The sequence below is a fragment of the Canis lupus genome, chromosome 16, assembly GCF_003254725.2.
Source record: "Canis lupus dingo isolate Sandy chromosome 16, ASM325472v2, whole genome shotgun sequence".
In the NCBI taxonomy this organism is placed as follows: Eukaryota; Metazoa; Chordata; class Mammalia; order Carnivora; family Canidae; genus Canis; species Canis lupus.
This window is the reverse complement of record NC_064258.1, coordinates 41,550,265-41,578,026: the sequence shown is the minus strand read 5'-3', so window position 1 is coordinate 41,578,026 and position 27,762 is coordinate 41,550,265. Positions and strand designations below refer to the sequence as shown.

At 35.9% G+C, this 27,762-nt stretch overlaps 1 protein-coding gene across 5 annotated transcripts in view; it reads right to left on the bottom strand.

The window, feature by feature from the left end:
• ZDHHC2 (zinc finger DHHC-type palmitoyltransferase 2) overlaps window positions 1-27,762 on the bottom strand; it is a 66,547-nt gene that overhangs the window by 20,926 nt on the left and 17,859 nt on the right. For all 5 annotated transcript variants that reach the window (XR_003145609.3, XM_025471173.3, XM_025471248.3 and 2 more), the window contains 6 exons: window positions 24,648-24,674; window positions 23,440-23,534; window positions 13,253-13,373; window positions 7,366-7,435; window positions 6,580-6,612; window positions 9-129 (listed from right to left, as the gene is read on the bottom strand). Coding sequence is in view for 4 of the 5 variants with exons in the window: in XM_025471173.3 (XP_025326958.1) it covers window positions 9-129; window positions 6,580-6,612; window positions 7,366-7,435; window positions 13,253-13,373; window positions 23,440-23,534; window positions 24,648-24,674 (467 nt within the window). In the remaining variant the exon portion in view is untranslated. The remainder of the gene's footprint in view (window positions 1-8; window positions 130-6,579; window positions 6,613-7,365; window positions 7,436-13,252; window positions 13,374-23,439; window positions 23,535-24,647; window positions 24,675-27,762) is intronic.

Here is a 27,762-nt window from a genome sequence, read left to right as displayed (position 1 = left end):
TGACTTACTGTCCAAAATTTGATAAAATACTGTAAATCTGTAGCAGCAATAAAAAGGCAGTACAGCAGAGAATAAGCCAAGAAAAGGAGGAAAAATTTGTAATTTGAAAATCCAACACAATTGTTCACCCTGTTAACAAAACAAAAACAATATTTTCAGTGAGTGGTACACTTTTAAACTAGGTCTACATATGCACACCTTTAACACAGAATTTGGTTTCCTATCATTTAAAATTTATTGGCATTTCTTTAAGTATGACATGACTCATAAGATTTCTTTACACATACAAATATTGAAGAAGTCCATTTCACTAAAAAGGAATTTCTATTTATACTTTTAAATTTGATATGTGGTATTGCTTTAATCAATCATGAACCATGTAACTATGTTTCTTTTTTTTTTATTATTTTTTTTATTTTTTTATTTATGATAGTCACAGAGAGAGAGAGAGAGAGAGGCAGAGACATAGAGGGAGAAGCAGGCTCCATGCACCGGGAGCCCGATGTGGGATTCGATCCCGGGTCTCCAGGATCGCGCCCTGGGCCAAAGGCAGGCGCCAAACCGCTGCGCCACCCAGGGATCCCTGTTTCATGTCCAATTTTGTAAATAAGCACATCCCTAAAAACAAAGAGCCAGTGAGAAACCCAATGAAGTCAGGCAGATAAGAGGTATCTACTAAACTCTTTCTCTTTGGATTTGATTTCTAACTATGATTAACTTAAATCTTTCAGGTATTCCCAAATTAGATGAAATATCTGCGAACTACTCACATGCCATCAGCATACCAGTGAAACAACCAGATTATCCAGAGGAGGTTTAAGAAAAGAAATAGGATTGAGAGTCAGACAGCCAGGGTCAGAAAGTACATCTGACACTCAATAATTATGTGGTTTTGACCAAGTCTACAGGAATTTCATTTTCCCTATCTGTCAGATAAACGTTCCAGGGGAGCTGGCTCTATAACCTTTGATTCTAAACATGGAGATTGGTAATTCTCAGTTTGAGTATTTTGGAGAGAGGAGGAGAATTCAAACTATTATGTCAATTAAGTATAAATACAAATACAACTAATACTTTATAGTCACACTTTTCCATCAAAAGTTTTTTTAATTTTCCTTTTGACAAAGACAAGGGAATTGCAGGATGATCATGTAAACACGATACAACACCTAAGTGGAAATGGCCAGTATCTTCACTGATCAAGGTCATTTTGTTACTTGGTCTAAATAAACCTATCGCATAGAATATACACAGATTGTTTCCTCTCCTCAAATATCTATCTTACTCTAATGTTCCCAAGCTGATCTCATTCTCTACTGACTTTGCTAACAAACAGAGACATTTTTCTTTTAATACTTTTAAAGCGAGGGGCACCTGGGTGGCTCAGTTATTGAGCATCTGCCTTCAGCTCAGGGCATGATCCTGCAATCATGTCCCACATCAGACTCCCCGCATGGAGCCTGCTTCTCCTCCCCCTTCCTATGTCTCTGCCTCTGTGTCTCTCGTGAATAAATAAAATCATTTTAAAAAATGATTTTCACAGTGAAACAACGTACACGTGAAAAATGTTTACTCAACTGTGCAAGACCAATAAGCTCTAGAAGTCTGCTGTACTACACTGTGCCTATGGTTAACAATAGCGTACTGTGCACTTAAAAATTTGTTAAGAGTAGGTGTCATGTAAGTGTTCCTACAATAAAAAAAAAATTTAATTAAATAAAATAAAAAGGTAAATGTTTTCCTGGCTTATGAGTAAACTGAAAATTTGGGGATGGGGGAAGAAAAGTGTTGATATCACCTATCTCAAGAAACATAAAGTAAAGGGAACAACACTGGACTTAGTAACTTTGGAACATAAGGGTTTTGTATATGGCAAATAAGTTCATAAAGAAGACAAAAATTGTAGGTGCACATTGTATAAAAACAGCTATGGTTCTAGTGTGAGTGCAGACCAATTACTAAGATTGCCTTCTATGACATCTGAATGAAGTAATGGCAAGGAATAATACTGCAGAGTTCCAAACAAGCCTAGTCTAATTGCATTCTATCTCCAAAGGATATAGGATATTCCCTTGGCTTCCCTGTGTTGGTTTCCAGAGGAGAGAATGCATAGACAGAAGCTGGGGAGCCATAATACTTTGAAGAGGGGGTGAAGACAATGACTCTCTTGTGGACTAAGGGAAAATAAAAAGGGATAAGAAAGATGGTTTCTTTCCCTATGGGAATGTAAGAAGCAGCTTTTGTATTAAATAATACAAGCATGGCGTAATGTGCCTTATCTGCCACTTAGGAAACAGAAGAGAAAGTCAGTAAATAAAAACCAAGTATCTTAGACTTTGATAAGTACTTTACTCTTGAGGAAATACAGTAATAAAATATCTCTTCATAAGACACAGTGAAATGTTTTAACTCCCTACTGCTTTGTAGACTCAATTTGAAAAGGAAGAGATGGGGAATCCCTGGGTGGCTCAGTGGTTTAGTGCCTGCCTTTGGCCGGGGGTGTGATCCTGGAGTCCTGGGATCGAGTCCCACATCGGGCTCCCTGCATGGAGCCTGCTTCTCCCTCTGCCTGTGTCTCTGCCTCTCCCTCTCTCTGTGTCTCTCGTGAATAAATAAATAAAATCTTAAAAAAAAGAAAAGAAAAGAAAAGAAAAGAAAAGAAAAGAAAAGAAAAGAAAAGAGATGTATCCTGAGTTTGAATGATTTTATATGGAGAAACAAAACATGCCCAAGGCAAATATCCCTTATATACTGTTTAAAATTCAGTGCAAACAGCTATTGGCCCTAGAATCAGGGCAATTGCTTTCTGATTCTAAATGAAGAAAAGAACATAATATAGGCAGGGGGGAAAAAAAAAGGAAAAGAATGTGGCCTTTTGGAGTCCAAAAAATTTGTCATGTGACCTTAAGCCCACTCTTTAACTTTTCTGAGCTCTACTTCCCCCTCCTCTTTAAAATTGGACAAAGCAGGGATGCCTGGGTGGCTCAGCATTGAGCATCTGCCTTTGGCTCAGGTCATGATCCCGGGGTCCTGGGACTGAGTCCCACACTGGGCTCTCCACAGGGAGCCTGCCTATGTATCTGCCTCTCTCTCTGTGTCTCTCATGAGTAAATAAATAAAAGAACAAATAATTTCTATAATTTCTAGAAAATTATACAGTACTTACAACAGATTTCACATTTATATCTATATATAATCTCTAACACATTATAGGCACTCAATAAATTAAAGCTAAAATTACTGAATTTAATTAGTGTTACCTTATCTTTGGCAAGCATGTCAAAACATATCATTAATATAATTAATGAATGAACGAAAATTTTATGTTAAAAGAAAAAAACTCTTCGGTGGGAGACTCAATAAAGTAAATACTACAGGATTTCTATTTTAGTTCAAACACAAGTGTGAGGTTGATCCCCTGACCATCTTAACTACCCACAGCAGATACGCTGAAGCCACTGACCACGGTTTTCTGATTTTTCAAATGCTCAAAGTTGACAGATACTGAACTTTAAAATTATATGTAAGACCTGCAAAATAAGGTTGCCCTAGAGATTGGGAACATCCTGAAGATCTTTTAATAAATGACTGTTATATTGACATAATAGCTATAAAAAAGATTATATACGGATAAGAAAAAATTTTACAGGATATATTAAGTGAAGAGGGGAAAGAGGCACAGACTCAATCCACAGTGGAACTACTCGCATTAGAAAATGTATAAAATATTTTTGTGTGTGTATAAAAAAATGTAGCGCGCACACACACACACACACACACATTTATATCTGAAAAGTACACATGACATTTAGTGATATGTTCCCTGTGAAGAGGAGAGGCAGCGGGGGAGAGAGAACCAGGAAGATCACTTTATTTTTGAAAATTTTTTTATTTTTTAAGATTTATCTATTTTAGAGAATATGAGGGGCAGAAGGAGAGAGAAAGAGCATTCTTAAGCAGACTAGCAGGGAGCCCAATGCGGGGATCGATCTCATGACCCTGAGATCATGAACTGAGCCAAAATCAAGAGTCAGCCCCTTCACCGACTGAGCCACACAGGGGCCCCACTTATTTTATTTTTGAATTGAGAACCGAGAGTACGTATTATCTATAAATTTTTTTAAGTTAACATTGTAACTTGAAATTTCAAATAAATAAAATGGCTGCTTCATTCAGCTGGCACCAAGAGAACACAAGGCCCTTGGCACAAAACCCTTCCTAAATCCACCTGGCTACTGCTGGCAGCAAGGGCGTGCCCAGAGCTGAGGCACTGGCTGTGACGGTGGCCGTGGCAGGGGATGCCACAGTGCAAAGAACCAAGGACACAGAAGCTGAAAGGCACTGCAGTCAGCTCATCCAACTTCCATGTTGCCATGCAGAGTGAGCATGCTAACAAGGAGTACATGGGTATGTAATCTGCACCTATTTTTAAAACCTCTATAGCCTTATATCTGTTCCTCTTCACTTATTTAACAGGATCTGTCAAAATTTGAAAGACTGTCAAATTATGTCAAAAGTCTCTTATAATGGCAAATTAATAGCAGGTTTAGAAAAATTGCTATCATAGTAAATTGTTATTTCCTATTTATGTGCTTTAGTGAGGACAACAAGGGCATGTAAAGCTTGGGATTAATACTGGTTGTTTCCACTTCTCCATTCCTTATCATCACAATCTCATACTACTGTTAAGTCAGAAAAATCAAGGTCAATTCTATGTCCCTGATTTCTTTCCCACTCTACTAAATTATACCGAGAATACACAGCTATTTGGAAAAGAAGAGTGTCTTTGTATGCGTTCCCCCACCACCACCCCAAGAGCAGACCCTGAGACAAGAACTTGGATACAGTTTATTTGAAACAAGGAGGACAGAAAGGCACATAAAGCATGTCTTGTTGGCCAGGCACTTGCCAGTTGGGGGTGGACTCTGGAGGCATTAATGCCCTGGCATGTCTGGACTGCTTGGCTGATCAGCTGACCCAGCCTCCTCGGCAGAAGAGAGCGCTCTTGGGCAGAGAAGAAAAGAAAACAGTAGTGCCTGAGGCAGGAACTGCCAAGGGCATGCCAACTGTCTGCAGCAGATGCAACGAAGGCACAGGTGGATCGTGCACCTATGGGTGAGGCCCGGACACATGAGCTACTGGGAGGAGCAAGAGAGGAATGCAGGGAGGATTAAGAAAACTTATAGGGATGCGTGGGTGGCTCAGTGGTTGAGAGTCTGCTTCAGCTCAGAGTGTGATCCTGGGATCCTGGGATCAAGTTCTGCATCGGGCTCCCCACAGGGTGCCTGTTTCCCCTCTGCCTATATCTCTGCCTCTCTGTGTGTCTCTCATGTACGTATAAATAAAGTATTTTTTAAAAAGAGAGAAAACTTATAAGATGTTGGGGGAAAAATCACTTGCTGAGAAAGAACAGAATGAATGAAAGAACAAGGAAAGCAAAAGAATGACTACAAATGAATATTAATAGCAAGCGAGGCTATTCATTGAGAACATTACTCTCATAGGAGTTAACTGGCCTTAACATCTGAAAGAAGAAAATCTAGCTGGAGAAAAGCAAGAGGTCTCTAGAGAGAGAAAATATTGTAAAGCCGACATTCCTCTATTATTTCCTGCTAAGATAATTATTCCCTATATGTTTCCACTTACACCTAGCACAAATTTGAAAGCATGTCTACCGTTTTCTAGGGTCACTGGAAAGAAGGCAAGCCTTTGTAGAATAATCATGCCCTATGTCCAAATCCAACCTAGCTGGCACCCTGAGTATAGTTGTCACCGATAGGTGCACACTGAGAAGAAAAATCAGAGGGAGAGGTAGAAAAATCAATCTTCATTAGTTAATTAGAGCTTTCAAATCATCCTCTGTTAAAGTGCCTGATCTAAAATTATTTTTTAAGTGTTAATAAATTTCAAGTGGAAACCTTGTTTAAACACATGTGTATTTATGTATTTGCAATTCTCCTCAATGTCAAGTTTTATTTAAAATAAATTGTCAAAGCTTGAGATGAATTAATTTGTTATTCAAAACTTCCAGTGAGGTATTGTGTATAATTTATGAATACATTTTGGTGTAGTTTCTGGGAAGGGTTTCAGAATCTTTCTGTTTATGCATGTGCAGACAAAACCATTTGTTCTAAGTAAATATGACAAATTAACTTTTATGATGTTAACCTACTGGCTTTAGGGCAGCCCAGGTGGCTCAGTGGTTTAGCGCTGCCTTCAGCCCAGGGTGTGATCCTGGAGACCCGGGATCGAGTCCCACGTAAGGTTCCCTGCATGGAGCCTGCTTCTCCCTCTGCCTGTGTCTGTGTCTCTTTCTGTGTCTCTTGTGAATAAATAAATATTAAAAACAAAACAAAACAAAACAAAAAAACCCTACTGGCTTTAAAGTTATTCCATGGAAATTCTCCCGAGTAAAACCTCTTTTGAGCTAATTCGACAAATACTAGAAACTAAATCTCAAAGTACCTCCTGGTTCAGCTAAGGCAAGATTTCACTTATAAAAAGATTTAAACAGATAAATGATTCAATTTATTAAGTTCTAAGGGACAGAAAGGTGTTTAAATATAGAGCCATACTCACCATGGGCAATGATGATCCATCTTCAAAATACATCTAAAAGAATAATAAACACACACACACACAAAATTTAACACCTCATAAAATTTTAATCTCATTAAGTATAAAAAGGAAATATAAAAGTTATTTAGAAAGTTGTGGCAAGTAAAATATTGCAAACCTACTTATCTAAAAATTCAATAAATAAAAGTCCTCATCTTAAATACATTATAACCAATCCTAGTTATGATATATAATTATAGAACTCTCAAAATATACAATCTTTAAAATACAAATCAAAAACCCATTTCGTAAAAACAATCCAATATGTTAAATACAATTACCTTATGCTAAAAAAAGTGCAAAATTGTCAACAGATTTACAGAAAGTCTGGATAAAAGTTTACCCTTTAGTATCAATCTTTAAGCTAAGTAACACTGTCCTTGTGGTGTATTCAGTATCTAACAATATCTGATTGTTGTGAAGTCAAATGAGCTAACTTTATAAAGGTGAAAAAAGAGTCACAGAAGTCTTTACTAAACAGAACTAGCCAAGTCTGAGTTACCAAAACTCGTGTACTTCATTCACATCAGCGTGAATCTGGGGGGAAAAGGGACAATTAGGTGATTATGGTCCTAAGCCACACTCATATTAATGCAAGGGGCTGTCCGGTTCTATGTCCTAAATAAAGGTCTCAGAAGCACAACTAAGAAGAAAAGGAAATAATCTGGAAAGCAGTGAGGAAAGAAACATTATTAATTAAAAAGACCACCAGCATGTACACATTTTAGAAGTAAAAGGTTTTCTTACTTATCACAGACGGAACAATGATGGCAGCGGTCTGGTTTTATGAGTTGGCATCTGTCACAATATCGGATTGCTAGGGACAAAAAGCTCCACTTAGTCTTAGATTAAACACTGAATTGAATATACAATTAAATGGCTTTTTCATCTATCCAAATTTAACTTCTAAAAAAGCAAAGTGAATTTGAATTTGGTAAAAATGAGATATTCTGCTGTGTAAATACAAAAATAGAATGGCTTGCCTACAGCCTGTCTCTCTTTTTCTTTCTTCTTTTCTTTCCTTCCTTCCTTTCTCTGTAATCTCTACACCCAACATGGGGCTCAAACTCATGACCCTGAGATTAAGAGTCACTCTGCTCAACAGCCTGAGCCAGCCAAGTGCCTCCAGCCTTAGTTCTCTAGAGAGGTTTTTCAAGAAAAGAGAATCTTTGGGAAGAATTTTTCTAAGGCATTCCTAATTGTCAGTAATGGTGGAAGGCTCACAAAGAATGCAAATATGTCCATTTCTATCAAAGAAAACAAAATGTCTCCCTCAAGTAAATCAACTTCTTTCCAGTACCTTAACAGGATAAGTACCTGATGATACAACCACATTTTAGAAGTTTTATGTGAAACACATTTTAGAAACACTATTAAATTCTATTAGTTGCTTAAATTGGGAAAGAGCTCACATGTTCTCTGTTGGGTGAGATACAAGGTTAGAAGTGAGTATTGGAAGAAGCATTTCCAATACACGATCTTAATTCTTGTAATGGTAATCCTGATCCTTTCTTCTCTAATACAGATAGCAAAGACAATTATGGATGACTAAATTGAAGATGCTATTTCAGTACACAGACATCTTACAAGATACAAGCAGTCTACAAAATTACAGGAGAACAGTTATTAGGTGGGCCATGGGTCAATAAAAATCAAAATAGTGAATTTAAAATTTGGAAAAAGTACTTGAAACAAATAATTACCACTGTTACATTAGCTAATATTATGATCTTTGAAAAAGGTAACAGTTGCTATAAACTAAGATTAGGATGAGTTTTTTCAGACAAGACCTATATGAATTATTTTCAGTATTAAAATAAGTTTTCAATCATCCCCCTTACACAGCTCTCTTTTTTCCTGAACTACAGAGATTAACGGCATGACTGGCTCATTGCTGAATGAAGAGGTATCATAGCTACATTCCAGGGAAAGCTACACAGTATCACTGACTCATGCAGAGCATTACAGCATATTGTAAGCAGTATCATCCAGAAGAAATATAATGTGAGCCACATGGTACTTTTAGATTCTCTAGGAGTTATGTTAAAAGAAAGAAAAAGAAACAGGGAAATTATTTTTAAGATAATATAATATTTGACCTATGTCAAAAATGTTATTTCAACATATAATTAATATACAAATATCAATCAAATATTTTACATTTTTTCATACTAAGTCTTTGAAAACTATTATATATATTTTTTACATTTATAGTTGCACTTTAAGCGGTGAGTTTGGTGAGCAATGCTATATTTTCTCCAGATGGTGATTATTTCAACTTTAAAGTACACTGGGGAAACAAAACAAAACAAAACAAAACAAAAGCCAAAACAAAACAAAACAAAAACCTCTCAAATAAAAGTGGGTAATAATTCTCAGGAAATCAAAACAATGTAGAAATAGTTTTTTTTTTATAGTCTTTCATAAACAGAAATTTACTCTCATTAAAAAAAAAGAAAACAATCCCATTTACAACTGCATCAAAAATAATAAGATACCTAGGAATAAACCTAACCAAAGAGGTGAAAGGCCTGTATTCTGAAAACTTTATATAAAACAATGCTGCAAAATATTGAAGATGACATGAAGAAACAGATAGATGTTCCATGCTCATGGATTAGAAGAATCCATGACACAGTTAAAATGTTCCTACTACCCAAAGCAATCTACACATTTGATGCAATCCCTATCAAAAAACCAACACCATTTTTCACAGAACTAGAACAAATAATCCTAAAATTTGTTTGGAACAAAATATGTGAATAGCCAAAACAATCAAATAAACCCACAATTGTAACATCAATTAATTTATGACAAAGGAGGCAAGAATATTCAGTGAAGAAAAGATAGTCTCTTCAACAAATTGTATTGGGAAAACTGGACAGCAGTAGGCAAAAGAAACTGGACCACTTTCTCACACCATACAAAAAAATAAACCCAAAATGGATTAAAGACCAAAATTATGAAGAAATTTACAGGAAGACAGGAAACCATAAAAATCCTTTTTTAAAAAAAAAAAAAGATTTTATTTATTTATTCATGAGAGACCGAGAGAGAGAGACAGAGACAGAAACACAGGCAGAGGGAGAAGCAGGCTCCACGCAAGGAGCCCAATGTGGGACTCGATCCCAGGACTCCAGGATCATGCCCTGGGCTGAAGGCAGGCACTAAACCACTGAGCCACCCAAGTGTCTCACCATAAAAATCCTAGAAGCACGGCAGTAATTTCTCTGACATTGGCCATAGCAACTTTTTCTAGATACTTGCCTAAGGGCAAGTGAAAACAAAAGCAAAAATAAACTATTGGGATCACATCAAAATAAAAAGTTTCTGCCCAGTGAAGGAAACAAATCAACAAAACTAAAGGGCAAACTACAAAATGGGAGAGGATATTTGCAAATGATGTATCTGATAAAGGGTTAGTATCCAAAATATATAAGGAATTTACACAAATCAACACAAATAATCCAATTAAAAATATGAGGAAGATATAAACAGCTACTTCTCCAAAGAAGACCTCCAGATGGCCAACAGAAACATGAAAAGATGCTCATTATCTCTTATCATCAGGGAAATGCAAATCAAACCTCACTGAGGTATCTCTTCACACCTCTCAGAATGACTAAAATCTACAACACAAGAAACAACAGGTGTTGGTGAGGATGTGGAGAAAGAGGAACTCTCATGCACTGTTGGGAATACAAATTGGTGCAGCCACTCTGGAAAATACTATGGAGGTTCCTCAAAAAGTTAAAAATAGAACTACCCTACCATCCAGCAATTTCACTACTGGGTATATAGCCAAATAATACACAGACACTCATTCAAAGGGATACATGCACCCCTATGTTTATGGCAGCATTATTTATAATAGCCAAGAAATGGAAGTGGCCCAAGTGTCCATCAATTGATAAATGGATAAAAAAGTCATGCTATGTATATATACAATGGAATATTACTCAGCCATAAAAAAGAATGAAATCATGCCATTTGCAATGACATGGATGGAGCTAAAGTGTATAATGCTAAGTGAAATAAGTCAGAGAAAGACAAATACTATATAATTTCACTCATGTGGAATTTAAGAAACAAAAAAAAAATGAATAAAAGCAAAGAGAAAGAGACAGACAAACCAAGAAACAGACTCTTAACTATGGAAAGCAAACTGATGGTTACCAGAGGAAAGGAAGTGGAGATATGGGTAAATAGGTGATTGGGATTAAGAAAGGCACTTGTCACGATGAGCACTGGGTGATTAAAATAAAAACGAAAAAAAAAAAATTCCATGTGCCAATATCAACTAAACTTATACCGCTGTAATTTAAAATGAACCACCTGATTATCACTTAAAAGCTCCTACCAAAGAGAATTTTAACTGTCTTGTTTTCATTTTTTCAGAGTTTATCCATATATCTCTTATGTAATTTAAAACCCTTTTGGGTAATGTTGAAAAGAAATTATTATTAATTTCTGTGTGCAAAACGATAAGCTCCATCACCTCTAGCTGTTATCTTCTTAGTCAAAATCTACAAAAAAAAAAAAATTTTTCGTAGAAAGAGATCAAGGGCAAGAGAGAGCTAAAAAAGCAAAGAGTCCTCATTAATAAGAATAAAAATAAAAAACAATCTAATAAAGTTTGGTGATCCCTGTAAGAAAGCAGAAGATGGCTGGATCAGGAAAAAGCACAGGACTACCAGGTGAGATAATCTCCTGCTTCACCTTGCCCAACACTAAAGTGTGAATGTGGTTGGATTTTTCCCCTTGTTAGGGCAGTCAGTTTCATATAGGCAACCGGCATTGTTCTCTTTGGGGTTTGGAGGAAGTACTGTGGATTTAAAATGGATAGTAAAATCTTCAATTACATTACCATCCACTTTCTTCAATTCTGTCTATAAAATATAAAGTACATGAACATCAACTGAACTTTTCAGTAGCTTTAGTAATCCACAAAATTTCTCAGGACGAAGAAGCAAGTTTTCTAGAGAACCCTGAGGTCCTGGCTGGGGGTGAGGTAAGAAGCACCCCTCTCACGTTCTCGCCTTGGTGGGACTGTGGCTGCTCCCCTGAATGTCCATTCTGCACCGTGTTCACCTCTACATTCTATATATTCCAGAGGGGGATCAATCAGACCAACATCATCTATTATACTTTGTGTGTAATTTAATTTAGTTGATGACTTTAGTCAGCTAATATTGATTTTTGCAGGCATCCAGAATTTTTGCACTGAAAATATAAACAAAGGTTATATTAGGAGATCCAGACTGTATTCCATACTTTCACAACTCTTAAGAACCATAAGTTCATCTCAGGAGGTAGGTATCTAACACCTGAGAGGAACAGAGATTAACAGCCTTAACATTATACAAACTACACAAGGAGATGACTTATAAATCCAAAGTGTAGTTATTATTAATAGAAATTAATACTTTATTATGGTATGACTTATGCTTCTTCCCTCTTAATCCAGTGTATCAAGCTGTACAGTTAAAAAGCCCTGTCCTAGGAACATGGAGACTAGTTTTTCATACCTGATACCATCACTGTCATTACTAGTTTTGGAAATTTGTGCAGTAATTTATTTTTAAGGAGATTAAATTTCCTCAGTATTTGCTTAGGCTTATCTAGGGTCAATATACATAGAAGTATACAAGCACATCTGTCTTTGTGCCACAGAACCAGTGGCATTAATATTAAATCAAGAAATTGCCACTTGCCCATTGAGAAATAGGAAAAACAAACAGGTAAAAATTGTAAGACCTTGACTTAGATTCAATTATGATTCTCAAGTGAGTTAGAAACAAATATAAATAATATAAAAATATTAATGAGATATGTTACAGTCTTTTTGCCATACTAAATCTTTGAAACCAGGTGCATATTTTACACTTAGAGCACAACTGAATTTGGAGTGGCCATATTTTAAATGCTCAACAGGACATAGGGCTAGTGCTACCAAAGTGGGTGGCACAGGCCTAGAGTTATAAAATTTCTGGCTGAGTCTTGGTGTGTGTCCATTTTAAAGACAATTCTTTAATTACATAGTTGTTAAACTACCTAAAAGGTCTTGACCCAGGTAAAAGAGATTTATTAACTGAATTGCATAAGGAAAGGAAAGGAAAAGGAAAAGGAAAAGGAAAAGGAAAAAGAAAAGGAAAAGGAAAGGGAGAGAGAGAAAAAAAGGTGAAAATTACCATACATTTTAAAGATAAAAAAATTATAACAATACCTTAAGTTTTATACTACTTTATACAATTACTGCTTTAAATTTGTGTAAAATTGCCAATGTTATGTTCATTATAGATATTGCTCCCTTTTAAAAACGAAGATCTATAATTAAACTTTTAAACTTTAAATATAACTACAAATCAAGATTTCAGCAGTTCTAACATCTCCACTGAGTCCCAGCTAAGTGACTAGAAAAGCCACAAGACAAGTAAAGTCAGTGTGGATGCGATTGAGATCTCTGGGCCACGCTGTTATTCACAGGTCTGTTTTGTGGAATTGTATAGGAAAGATTCAATAAACCACCCAAGACATAACACAATGCGTTTCAATGAGTGTTTGGCAGTTTCAAGTATATAAATATGCTGACAGTCACCACAACAATCGTGCCAAAGCGCTCATTATCATGTACCTCCAGACATGGTCCGGGTATAGATGGGAAGATCTTTGGCTGCTCGCCTAAGAACTTCCTGATGGGCTTCTCCTCTTGGCTCTCTCTCCAACAATTCTTTTTCTGCATAAGAGAGATGGAACTGTGGAAAAAAACTGAATTTCAGTCAGAGTTCTCAAGAAATAGCACACTGGTCTACTACACCTACAAAGAGATATATATAAAATATCAATAGTATGTATCATATAGATTCAGAGTGGTAATAGAGCTTGAATCTGGGCAAGTCTGTTAATCTGGTAGAGCATTAGTTGATGCATCTAGAAAAAGAGAATAATTACTAATATCTGCTTCCTTTGATGTTCGTGAAACTCAAGAGGAACAGAGTATGTAAAGTTGTTTTATAAACTGTAGAGTTCGGGGCACCTGAGTGGCTCAGTCAGTTAAGCATCTGCCTTCAGCTGAGGTCATGATCCTGGGGTCGTGGGATAGAGCCCCAAATCAGGCCCCCTTGCTCAGCAGGAAGACTATTTCTCCCTCTGCCTCTGCCTCTCCCCTGGCTTTTACTCCCTCTCAAAGAAATAAAGTAAAAAAAAACAAAACAAAAAAACCAACAGCAGACTTCTACTCCAATATTAGTTATATTAATAAATGAAATGGTAAAATAAATTTGGCTTGATGGACACATTTTTCAACTGAATATTATTAGGATAAATAATATTCAGAAATGAATTCATCAAGTATGTTTTCTCATCTAAGTGAGTTTTAATTTAGGGATAATCATATGAATTCTCCAGCACTCAAAAGAATTAATCATGTATTTTACTTCTTAACCTGTCAATTTGGCCTACCCAATTAAAAATATATATTTGACAAAAATCAAATTGGTTTGAGCTGCACATATACCCACAAAAATGTCACAAAAAAACAGTTTTAAAAGTCTGTATAAAAAAGTATAAATCTGTTCCAGGAGATATGTACAAGGATACTCACAGCATCAAAGTTAAAAATGTAAAAAATTAAACACAAGCCAAATGTCCATCAAAAGGATAATGGATAAATAAACTGGAGTATGACATATCCACATAATTGAACCCTATATTACACTGCACAATTAATGAATCACATATATTCATATATATAGTAAATTGTGCATTGTATATGCTCTTTTGTATGTATATTCCATAATTTTTTAAGTTTTAAGAAAGTGATCTAATTATGTCAATGAAGGAAAGAAATATAATTTATTGAAAATGCAGTCATCATATTTGAACCTACATCTTTCTCTTTGGAGAAATATAAATTAAAAATCTTTGTTTAGAGGTTGACAATTCTATTGAGGTTATTTTAAAAAGAAAAACAAATTTCCAGCTTTCAAATGTAGATCATTTCTAAGCTACCATGCTATTACCATATGCAGAACATTTAGTTAAATATACTGTAAAATTTCAGACTTATTAAGGTAAAGAAAATAAAATATTTTGCCTAAGTAGAAATTTACATCATACAAATTATTCTAAATTAGTATAACAAATTTACTGGCATTAAACTAGTAGATAAAAAAAATAAACTAGTAGATAGGTTATAGTTAGGTCTTTAAGAGTTTCTAAGATAATTGAAAAAAGAATTCACATTAAACATTCCTTCTGTTATAAATCCACAGCATTTCTTTTCCTATTAATTTCATATTGTTCCAAAATTACACTTCAACCAGTCCTTTCTCAAATGAATACAAATAACAAATAAATAAAGGTCACATATATGAAGGCATAGTGCATTCTGTCAGCTGCTCTTCACTTGCTTGCTACCCTAAATCTCAGTTTAAAAAAAAAAAAAAAAGAAACATTTATACAAGTATTCTGATTGGTCGAATATATATGTGAAGATGGTGAGTGGCTGTGAGTAGTGCTGAATTTCCAGCCTAGAAAAGAAAGATCTTGCAGCCTGATCCCAGAGGCTGTGGCAAAGGAACAGTAGATTAAATATCTTGGAATCAAAGGAAAATTTGGGAACTACATTTCAAATAGGTAAACAACTATCTCCCAATTGGATAACAGATTCCTACAAGTTATTCCATTGTTTTCGAAGATACTCTTAAAAAAAGAACTTTGATAGGAGGCGGGTGCACTGAGAATGTTGTCACTCTTTAGATCTTATTAACTAAATTAAAGAGCTGGCAAAGAAAAATTCAAATTTTTTAGTGATCCATCATATGCAATTGTATTGGTTTATCAGGGGATTTGTCAGATATTCTGGCTTATTTAACAATTCTAGGTTAGGGGGATCCCTGGGTGGCTCAGCGGTTTGGCGCCTGTCTTCGGCCCAAGGCGTGATCCCCGGGATTGAGTCCCACATCAGACTTCCTGCATGGAGCCTGCTTCTCCCTCTGCCTGTGTCTCTGCCTCTCTCTGTCTCTCATGAATGAAAAAATAAAATCTTTAAAAAAAAAAATTCTAGGTTAGACATCATGCACCTTACTACTTTAAAATTTAAAATGTGCATTCATTGTTTTGAAAGAAAAAAAAAACAGTGACATAAAGGTAAATGGTCCTAACAGAACTGCATATCTTGTTTGGAAATATTTAATTGGTATAAAGGGTATAATATCAAATGATGTCATAATGCTGTAAAAGTCAAGAAAAAGACATGGTCATTGTAAAAGTGTCTGTGACACACTTGTGAAAGTGTCTTCGCACATGCTGATTCCTCTCCCTAGAAGGCTAGTCCTCACTCTATAGATGGCTCCTTCTCATTTTGCAGATTTCAGCTTAAATGTCATCTTCTCAAAGAACTTCCATGATTCCCTTACTAAGGTAAGTACCCTGAAAATTCTGTCCCTTCCTCCTGTCACACCCTCCCTTAGGTCCATATATTCCTTCTTTGCATTATGCACCACAATTTTAAATCATTTTGTTTGTTCATTGGTCCTTGTCTAACTTTCCCACAAATACGTAACCCTACAAGGGCAAGAATCAAGTCCTAGCACAGAGTCCGCACTCTCTTACAATTATGAAATGGATAAAATGTCAGTAGTCCTATGTTAGACCAATCAAGGAAAAATTTATTTTATATCTCAGTCCCCAACATTCCATTCTCAGATTCCCACCATTTAGGCAGATATATTTCCCCTCCTTATTTCTAAAATTAGTTTAAAGTATAGTATTGAAAATCAGTTTAATAAAGACTTAATATAGTCAAAAGAATTAAAACCAACAACATGTTACCACATTTTCTTATGGAGTTTGGGATCCTTTTTACCTTAAAGGAAAGTTTTAGTGAGTGAACTGAAAGACTGCTGAGATGTTTAATGCTTTTATTAATAAATAAACAATATACTTCATCATGTCCAGAAAACCAAATACAGGTTGGTAGAATTATTACTCATATAATAAGGATGTTCAAATATCTAATATTAACGTGGAATACACCAAATAGAGTCCTGTCCCCCAGAACACTTTAATGTGCCAAGGTTTGTCATGGATTTGAAGAAATAACATTTGTAGATATCTGAAAGAATGGAAGATCTCCTAGGGTGGAAAAGATAATATCTTTGACCTACCACCAACTTGTAAGTTATGGCAGTCCTCTGGCCAGTTAATGGATGTTGTTTTGTCTTGTTTAAATAGCTTTATCAACTTTAAAATTAAAACACTTTAGATTTATAGAAAATTTGAGAAAATATTACATGCTTCCCATATATCTTCTCGCCAAAATGCCCATATTATTAACATCATCTATTAGTACATTATGGTACATTTATTACAATTAATAAAATCAATACTGATGCATTATTACTAACTAAAGTCTATAGCTTATTCAGATTTCCTTTGTTTTCACTGAATATCTTTTTCTGCTCTAGGATTCCATCCAGTACACCACAGTACCTTTATTTGTCCTATCTTAAGTTCCTCTTGGCTGTGACAATTTCTTAGATTTTCCCTGTTTTTGTTGATCTTGACAGTTTTTCTGGATGCTGCTTTATTAAAATCTGATTTTTTTTTTTATGATTAGGTTTGAGATTTGTTGTTAGAGGGATGAAGACTGCAGAGGTAAAAGTGTCCTTCTCATCACATAATATCAAGGAGATATACTACCAACATCGCCTATCCGTGCTTGCATTAAACTTAATCACCTGGTTGAGGGAGCGTTTGTCAGGTTTCTCTACACTAAAGTTCCTCATTATTTTCCCTTTTCCATCCTCTGTACTCTTTGAAAGAAATTTACCACCTGCAGCCTACATTTAAAGAGTGGGGATTTATTCTTGCCTCTTCTAAGAGCAAAATATCTACATAAATTACTTGAAATTCTCCAATAAAAGAGATTTTTCTCCCCATTTATTCATTTACTTATATTAGTAGATTGATAGATATTTATTGTATACTTTTGGCTATAATCCAATACTATTTTATCTATTTTGTTGCTCAGATTGTTCTAGTTTCAGTCATTGGGAATTTTCAACTGGCTTCTGTGTCCCTTTGAAATACCACCATCAACCTACAAATGCCCCCCACGTAGAATGGCCTCACAATTTTTTTTTTTTTTTGACTTTACAATGGTGTGAAAGTGATATCCATTCAGCAGAAACCATACTTCAGCTTTTGAATTTGTATCTTCTCCTAGGCTAGTGATATTCAATATGATCTTCTCTGATGATGTAGGGCTGTGGCAGCAATCCACAGCTCCTGCCAGTCAGGTGATCACAAGAGTAAACAACTCATACACTTAAAACCGTTTTGTCCCCATACAACCATCATTCTTCACTTTCAGTACACTATTCAACAAATTCAACAATTTATTATAAAATAGGTTTTGTGTTAATGATTTTGCCTAGATGTAGGCTAATATAAGTGTTCTGAGTATGTTTGAGGTTGGCTGGGCTAAGCTATCACACTTAATGGGTTAGATGTATTAAATGCATTTTTAACTTACTATATTTTCAATTTACAATGGGTTTACCAGGACATAACCCCATCATAAGTCGAGAAAGTGCTCTATTTTATTTTATCTTATTTACTTTTAAGCCCTACCTTACTTTTTATCACCATAAGATGATGGCTATTACCTTACAGATGGCTCTTCTTATTTAATTTTGATTTTTACTTTTTATTGAGGTATAACTAACATACAATATTATATTAGTTTCAGGTATATGACATATTGATTAAACAATTCCATACATCACTCTGTGCTCACCACGTTAAGTATTGTCACCATTACAACGTTATTACAATACTATTGACTATATTCCCTGTGCCATATTTTTCATCTTTGTGGCTTATTTATTTTATAACTGGAAGTTTCTACCTCTTACTCCCTTTTCCCTATTTCACCCATTTCCCCCCCACCCACACTCTGGCTCATCCTGAGTTATTTCCTGCCCTAGTTCTAGAATCAGTCATTTCTCCAAGGATTCCTCCTTCCTTTTACTAGAAATTAGAAACCAAGATTGGAAATCAAATAGAGTTTTCAGGCTAAAGAAGAGTATAATTTTACAAGGATATACAAATTAAGAAAAAACCTGAAATCTAATAACAAATAGGACACTCACGGAATTGTATGCTTTACTAAATAAAATCTTTATAAATAAATAGGCAACCAATGGCTTTTCTTTTTCTTTTTTTTTTTTTTTTAAGATTTTATTTATTTATTCATGAGAGACACACAGAGAGAGGCAGAGACATGGGCAGAAGGAAAAGCAGGCTCCCTGCAGGGAGCCTGATGCGGGACTGGATCCCGGGACTCTGGGATCATGACCTGAGCTAAAGGCAGATGCTCAACCACTGAACTACCCAGGTACGCCACAACGAATGGCTTTCTTAATGACATGTAATGCCAAAGGTCTGATTAAACTGTTGGCACTCTAACTTGCTACCATTCTCTTTTCAAACGATTTTGCAAGTGATTTAAATTTCCCTGGTCTGGTCATTCAACTTTTGAGAATATTAAGGAAATAATCCAAAATATAAAGTGTGCACAAAACATATACAAACATATTAACAAAATCATTGTAATACAAAAAATTGGGATCAACCTAAAAATCCAAGTTAGGTTTTTACATATTTCAGTGAGAATATTATGCCATTATTAAAAATGACAATAAACCAATGATGGACTATTATGTGGGGAAAAACTAAAAGATGTGCATGTTGGATACAACCAGGAAAAATAACTCAAAAGAAATTCAGCATGTAAACTGTCTATATTAGCCTGGGGTGATTTTTTTTTTCCTTTTTCTTTTTGTCTAGTCACCATTCTCAAAATATAATTTAGTATGGTTATCTTACTTTTATGGGAGAAAATCTTATAAATTGAAAAACTATTAGCAATTTAACAATCCTGTTATATAAAAGGTATATTTAGTTCCAGATTACTTATAATTCTTTCAATAGCAACAAGAAAATATTAACATTATTTTCTTATACTACATCTTCTCTGCTATTTTAGTCCCATTTTCAAAGATTTTTAGCAGTTGAGAGCACTCTATTGTCAATTTAAGTCAAGGACTCCACAGTTTATAACTGGGAGGGTCTCTGGATTCTGATCAATTAAAAGATTAGGGTGATATCTTGCATTTTACTAACTCAGGATTCTTAGCCAGAGAGTTGGGGCTCTTTCTTTCATAATAATGGCCTCCAAATTCTCCTGATAATGGACCCATCACTAAAAAATACTCTGGGACCAATATGCATATTTATTTATATATGTAGTATTAGCTAATATACATATGAAATTTTCATATTACATATGAAACGTTTTATATGAAACATTATATATTTTATACTTATATATGTTTATATATATTACATATATATTTCTGTAAATTTCTATACCTTATACATGTAACTTAAGTTAAAAAAAAGAAACACTAAAAAATAATAAATGGAAATGCTGTTTTTTTTTTCTTTTTTTTTTCTCCATGCTCCAACTGATGTCCTGGATGCACCTGCCCACAGTAGTGTCCATTCTCTGTATTAAGCCATGGATACTGGCAAGAATGTAGGCTTGATGGTCAAAACAACTTCAGTTTGAATGTTAGCTGTACCACACCACAGAGTTCTAGATGCTCTGGGATAATTAGCTAACATTCAGAGCCTATGCTCCATTTGTAAAATGGTAATAAATAGTATCTAGCTCAGGGTGCCTGAGTGGCTCAGTTGGTTAAAGCATTTGCCTTCAGCTCAAGTCTTGATTCTTAAGTTCCAGGATCGAGCCCCAAGTCAGGCTCCCTACTCTGTGGGGAGCCTGCTTCTGCCTCTCCCTCTGCTGCTTCTCCTCCCACTCATGCTCTCTCACTCACTCTTAAATAAATAAATAAAATCTTTAAAAAAAAATAGTATCTGTCTCACACAGTTGTAGGAATCAAATAAAGTATATGGATTTTGTTTTTGTTTTTTTTGTAGAAAAATCATAAACAAAGCCTGGTACAGCTGTAAATCACTCTCCTCAGTCTCGACTGCTCCCTCAATACTGTGTCATTTCTTCCATTTCTTCCACTTTCCCACTCTCTCTAACCACTATTTCAAACCTCTCCTCTCCCCAACCTCAGTCAACTTCCCTCCCTCCCATTCTTAGCCAGTGATCTCACACATAATTTTAGGGGGGAAATCAGAAGTTACTTCAACTTCTGCCAAAGTCATAAACACAAACCTGCATGTGTACATGTAACTTCTACTCTACATCCAATCATTTAGCAAATACTTATTGATCACCTTTTACGGGTCAGATACTGCTCTAGGTACTGGTTATGGGTCAGTGAACAAAACAGATAAAGTTCATGCCATTGCAGAGCTTACATTCTAGGAATGACATTAAAAAGTGATTATTTATGAGTCATAGAATGATATGCCATGGAGAAAAATATAGCAAGGTTAAGGTTTATAGGGGATTCTGGAGATAGGGTTTAACCACTTTATACAGAGTGGTCATGGAAAACCTCAAAGATAGGGTCTTATTTGAGCAGAGATACAGAGATAAGAAGTAAGTAAGGGACCTGGCCACACAGTTATCTATGGGAAGAATGTTCCAGGTCAAGGAAAATACCAGGTTTGTAGATCCCTGAAGTAGAAACACGCATATTGACATATGAGCAAGGAGAGAGGAATGTGACTAAGGCAGTGCTGAAGAGGGTCAGAGAGGTGGTGTGGGGCCAGACCCTGAGCAGCCTTTTAAGCTACAGCAGAGAATTATGTTTTTACTCTGAGGGAGCTTGGATATCAAAGAAAAGTTCTAAGCAAAAGAATGGTATGATCTGTCTTGTGTTTTGAAAGGATCCCTGGATACTATATTGAAAATACACAGGATCGGGAAACTGGTTGAAAGGGCTATCAGATAGCAAATGGAAGAATTAAAAGTTGATTTTAGACTTCCAGCTTTGGGATGAAGGATGAAGCTTCGCAGGACTTTGGGAAGGGAATATGGGCAAGACTGTAAATAGTGAAACCCTATGGGGGATTGCAATGACTCAGACAAAAGAGATGATTGAGACCCTGAATTAGGGTAATGGTATGAAAAACAAAGAATGAAAGAAAATAGAGGGGAGGGGTTGGAATCAAAAAAGGAAAATTAGAAAGTAAAAACAGCAGGATTTGGAGGTTGGGGGAAGGGGCAAGGAAGCAGGAGAATTCTGGGCAAGGCTGCCAAGCTTCTAGAAGGCTGGAATGTCCAGAAAGATGAGCTGGATGGCAGCAGCATTAACCAGTATAAGAAACAGATGAGTCACAGTTTGGGGAAGGGGAAGGGGTGACTTCAGCCCTTGATGTGCTGTATTTGAGGTGTGAGTAGATTAAGGAGCTATGTTTGGCAGGGAGACATATAAATTTGCAATGGGAGAGGTCAGAGCCAGAAATAGATTTGGCAAGTGTTAATACAGAGGTCATAGGTAAAGCACCAGATAGGATAAGATCACCTAGGACAGGCGTCTGCATTCTTCTTCATACCTACAGCTAAGACCAAGATGGGGGTAAGAGAGATAATAGGAAAGAAGCAAATCCAGCAGGAGGGATGAAAAAAAGTTAGGAAAAAAAAATTAGTAGAGAGTAGAAGGAAAAAAAAAGGCCATATGTAAAACATTTTAGGCCAAGCATACCACTAATTCTGTGCAAATATCTGTGGTTTTCTTTTTAATATCCTTTCCTAGGTCATATAGCAAATTTATCAGCCTTTCTGACCACAGCTGCATTTTAAACAGATTACTTCAGGGAACAATTTGCAGTGGTGCTTCGATCTGTCTTTTCTTTTTTGAACTTGGCCAACTAAGACTCTACCATTATTACTGGAACAAAGTTTATTTCAATTCAACAAACATGCACTGGACTAAGTGCCAACAATACAGCAATGAGTAAAACACAGTTCTTTGCTCCAAGAACTTTTAACCAGGATGAAAGACTCAGCAACAAATACTTTGAATGCTCTTTTCAAAGTGTAAATTTGACCGTATCACTCTACCTAAAACTTTCTGTAGCTGGGACTGCTAATCCCCCCCGCCCCCTACAAATAAATATCCACAGTTTTCTTCTTGTAACATGGTTAATATGGTTAACATGGCCACTGAGAATAAAGACTACATTCCCAACCTTCTGCACAAAAATATATGGTCATATAACTAAGTTCTAAAGTAAGTGGAAATGTCATCAGCAACTTCCAGAAGGTATCCTTAAAGGGAAGGACATTTACTTCTACTCCTTTATCCTACTTTCTCTGACCAGCTGTCTGGAAGGTAGATGTAATGGCTGAAAATGGAGCATTCATCTTAGGCCAAGAAGTGATGTTGGAAATGGGGGCTACACATATCAGAGCAAGAAGCTGTGAACTAGCTACAGACTTTGAATGTAAGATAAAATTAGTTACATTGTTATTTTGTTGTTGTTTCTGGTGGTTGACAGCCAACTAATCTACTGTTAGTATAACTGATAATTATAATACAGCAATATCTACCTTCAGCTCTATCTATTTACCCATCCACCACCGTGATGTTTGAGTCTACAGTAGAAATGGAACACACAACAGATTTAATATTGGATATACAATACTCACCCTGTGCAAAAATAATATTTGCCAAATGAAAATTCAAGTATTTACAGACACATTAATATAAACAAATCACTACACTTAATAAATTTGCAACATTAACAAAAAGACATAAAATTCATTCTTTAGACATCAATATTATTGACTTCCAACTTTAAGATAACTTCATTAATATTTTAACTTACTTCTTTTGAAGGATTCATTGGTAATGTAAAGATAGTTTTCCAATATGACCAGACAAACATTGCAAAAAGTAGATGATAAGCAATCAGGCACACAACTAAAATGAGAAGAACATAATTACCATTATAGTATGCAAATGCAAACTAAAACCATCCATGATATTTACAAAAGATCTACTTGTTCTCAACCAAATTCTTTAATAATTTAATTATTTCATATCCCATGATTAGAAAACTCTCATCTGTAGACAAGCCCGTCTATTGGCCAAATGGCTACAGGGACCTTTCCTAAATTATAAAAGTAAGGCAGCTATGCCTGCGACTTTAAATCATAAACACAGAATTAAAGCATTGGAGGCTTTAAGAACTTTACTTCACTGACGAATAATAGCAAACCCAGTTCCTATTTGAGAAGCAGTTTGCTAATTTTGCTTAGCTGTGGTCAAATCTGTGGCCCTGATTATGCTAATGACAACATATTTAAATAGAGACCATCTGGACAAAAAGAGATTTCCTCCAACAAGAATTCAAGTGTCTTGTTTATAGCAGGGGACAACTGTTAAGAAGAGCATAGTTTTTTTCAGGCAATGTGTATAAACACACCTTGTATGACTTTAGTCTTGAAATACTGTACTATGCAAAGTAAAATATTAATTTTGTATACAGTAACAAGGATCAATTCTGAAAATACATTAATATACAAATTAATTCTGTAAGACAGCTGAATAACATTTGTAATTTAAAATGCAGCCTATTTGGTATTTTAAAACTGTGGCACTTTTTAAAAGAATGATGACATTCTTCATTTATCATCTTTTTAAAGAATGACGATACAGAATCATTTAAAAATTCAATTATTCATTAAGGCACTTAAATGAGTGTGAAATAACTAGAGCTAATGACATTTTCTACAAACAATACGGGTGACTCAGGTGTGAGGCAATACTCTAAGTTGACACAGGAGTTGTTTGATATTCCTACATCTCCAAGCCACAGGAATCTTTGGCACAGTGGCTACCATTTCAAGGGAGAGGTCTGTGCCAAGCATCTGAGAGAATTCAGTCTGGGGAGTGAGAGAAGTTTTTAACCCCACCTTGACTCTGCATTCTCAAAGTATGATTTATTAATCCCAACCAAATCTCAATGAATGCTATTTTTTAAAATTCTTTTTAAAATTTTATATCAAAAACAATAATAAACCATAATCTTACCTTGTTCTCCAACATTTTCCATGGACACTAGAGAAATAAACAGAAAAAAGAGTATAGATTAGGACACTTCTGGCAAACACAGGGCCTGAAAGAGACATAGGGCACTCGAGTAGGTTAATAACCTGGCTCCCCTTCAAACCAACATTCTCCAAATATTTGTTCAACTTTATTTCGGGGAGAGGTGAGAGTGAGTGGAAGAAGGAAGCCATGGTTGCATTCAGTCAGGGCTCTGTTGGCATTTCAGCCCTGAACACCACACAGAGAACAAAACCAGTCAGGCCTGCCCCTTCTGGGTCTTAATCCTAGATCGATGGTTTCTCAGTCTTCCCAGGGTTCAGATAAAAACAGTGTTCTCCAGGTCATCACATCTCCGGAGACATTTATTGCTCTTTATACATTGGCAATTGCCTAGTTAACTCCCCGGAAAGCATAAAATGTTGTGTCCATGGCATACACTCTTGTCAAGTTTCTCAAGTATAAACGCTGGTGCCCAATGAGTAATAGCTCCCTACTGTACAATGAGAGATGCAGGAAGCATGCCTGAGAAACTGCCACTCCTTGGAGGCTGCTGTAAACACCCCAAGGTAGATGAGGACCCTCCATCAGGGACCACATAGCTGAAACACGCTGGGACAGGAAGCTGTATTTATAACAACCCAGGCAGTTTTCCTACCTTCTATACTGTCTGCTTGTTCTGTTTTCCATATGGTCTTCCTCCATTGTGACTAGAGTCTTTTTTTTTTTTTTTTTTAGTTAAAAATTACTTTTATTTTTACATTTTTAAAAGATTTATAATTATGAATTTGATTTATTTGATTGATAGAAAACAATCCCAGTTTTTTACATTTTCTTGAAATTGTTTTTTTTAATTGTGTCTTTTAAGGAATTTTTTTTTTTTATTGGTGTTCAATTTACTAACATACAGAATAACCCCCAGTGCCCGTCACACATTCACTCCCACCCCCCGCCCTCCTCCCCTTCCAATACCCCTAGTTCGTTTCCCAGAGTTAGCAGTCTTTACGTTCTGTCTCCCTTTCTGATATTTCTCACACATTTCTTCCCCCTTCCCTTCTATTCCCTTTCACTATTATTTATATTCCCCAAATGAATGAGAACATATAATGTTTGTCCTTCTCCGACTGGCTTACTTCACTCAGCATAATACTTTTTTGGAAGTTTCGGCCTATCTCAAAGTTGGAAGTAGTAGTGAGCAAAGGTCTGGTACTTCCTGGAATATGATTCCATTGCTATTGATAAGAAGCAGTTCAGTAAACCACTGGTAACTTAAGTCTAGTTCAACTTTTAGTCATAAGTACATCCGAAATCCAAAACTTCAAATACTAAAATACGCCCTCATAGTAGGAAAAAAAAGTATTTCCCCCTTAAATTAGCAAAGAACAGTTATGTAATTGTTGCTAGAACAATTTGATTTTAGGTACTTTCATTGCAAATGTGTATTGCTGTGATCTTTCTTAGTCAGAATTTTCCTTGCCTTCAAATTCAAACTCTTTTTTTGGAGGAATTATTTACACCACATATACACAGTAACTTTTCTTTATAAATCCACAACACTATTCCAAATTCAGTTCAACACAGATACATCCTAGCCCCATATATTCAGTCTGATGATGACGAATGCCAAGAATAAAGATTTGATTCTAATGAATGAATTGTAAGGAGAACACTATAGCTACGCTCTTTTTAATTTATCTTTAACTCATTTACTGAAAGACATTCACTACGCTAGGCTTAGTCTTGAGGATAAAATGGCAAATAGGATTCCATCCCCGTGCTCAAAAAGCTTAAAGTTCATGATCACTCAAATTCAAAATTAAAACTAACAAAAGACAAGGACACGCGGTCATTAAGGCATTGTCAATTAAGAAATCAGAGCAGCTCAGATTCAGAAGATTAAAACAAAAATGGTAGTAGCAGCACAAATACGCTTTAATATCTCCAGTCCTCACAAAGTGTCTGTGTGTCTCACGTGTCTTTGATCTCCTGTCTAGCTGTTACCCATTTTTCTGGCCTTTTCACGGGAAAAATGATTTTAACAATCATTCAAATGTACTGTCTCTACCCCTGCCAAATTCCTATTACCATCTCAACCAACTCCAGCTGGCCTTGCACCCCAGACTCCACTGCTCATCACTCCCATTTAGGTCACCAAAACTCTCCCTGGCAGTGGAATCTCCAGACTCAAGTTACTCCAACACAATTAATGATGCGTTTGTCAAAAACAGTTCGTCCAATTGACAGTGAATTCTCCGACTGAATTGGCCTGCAGGAACACCCTGAAGTAGAATCTTTTGTCCCTTTAGCTACTTTCCAAGAAGCTGTAGCTCATTTTTCAGGTATTACAGATCAAAATTTGGGCGGTAGGAGGTACATGACAAATCATTCCCGGGAATGCTAGTGACACTGCTGCCAGACCATTTTAATGACAGATTTAAGAAAATACATTATTCAGATCAGTATTTCCAGTTGAATTCCAATTGTATTTTCTTCCTAGCAAATGTTTTTAATTAATGTTCCTTATAACAGATTTACTTATATTTTTAAGCCTTTATCAAACTGTTCCTTTCTCATTCTCATCTGTCATTGTGATTGTATTGACAACTGCAGTCCCTCCCTAACCTCAGCTTAGGCCATTCCCCTTTTTATGCAGGATGCTTCACCACTGGAGGCTACCTTGCTTCTTTTTCTTCTTCTTCTCCTTCTTTTAAGATTTATTTATTTTAGAGGGAGAAAGAGAGCATGTGGGGGTTGGGGAGGGGCAGAGGAGAACCTTCAAGGAGACTCCCCACTGAGCGCAGAGCCTGACTTGGGGCTCCATCCTATGACCCATAAGATCATGACTTGAGCCAAAACCAAGAGTCTGGATGCTTAAAACAACTGAGCCACCCAGGAGGCCCCAGGCTGCCTGCTTCTTGAATATGCTAATATTGTGTCCTCTGCACCTGCATTTAGCTGGATGGTAGGAGATCTGGACTCTAGTCCAATCCTCCCAATATGTGTGACCTTGACCATGACATTCAGCTGTTCTGTGCTTTGATTTTATTGTTTAGAAAAAAATCGTACTTTGACAGTTCCTCTGGCTCTAAAATTATCCTAA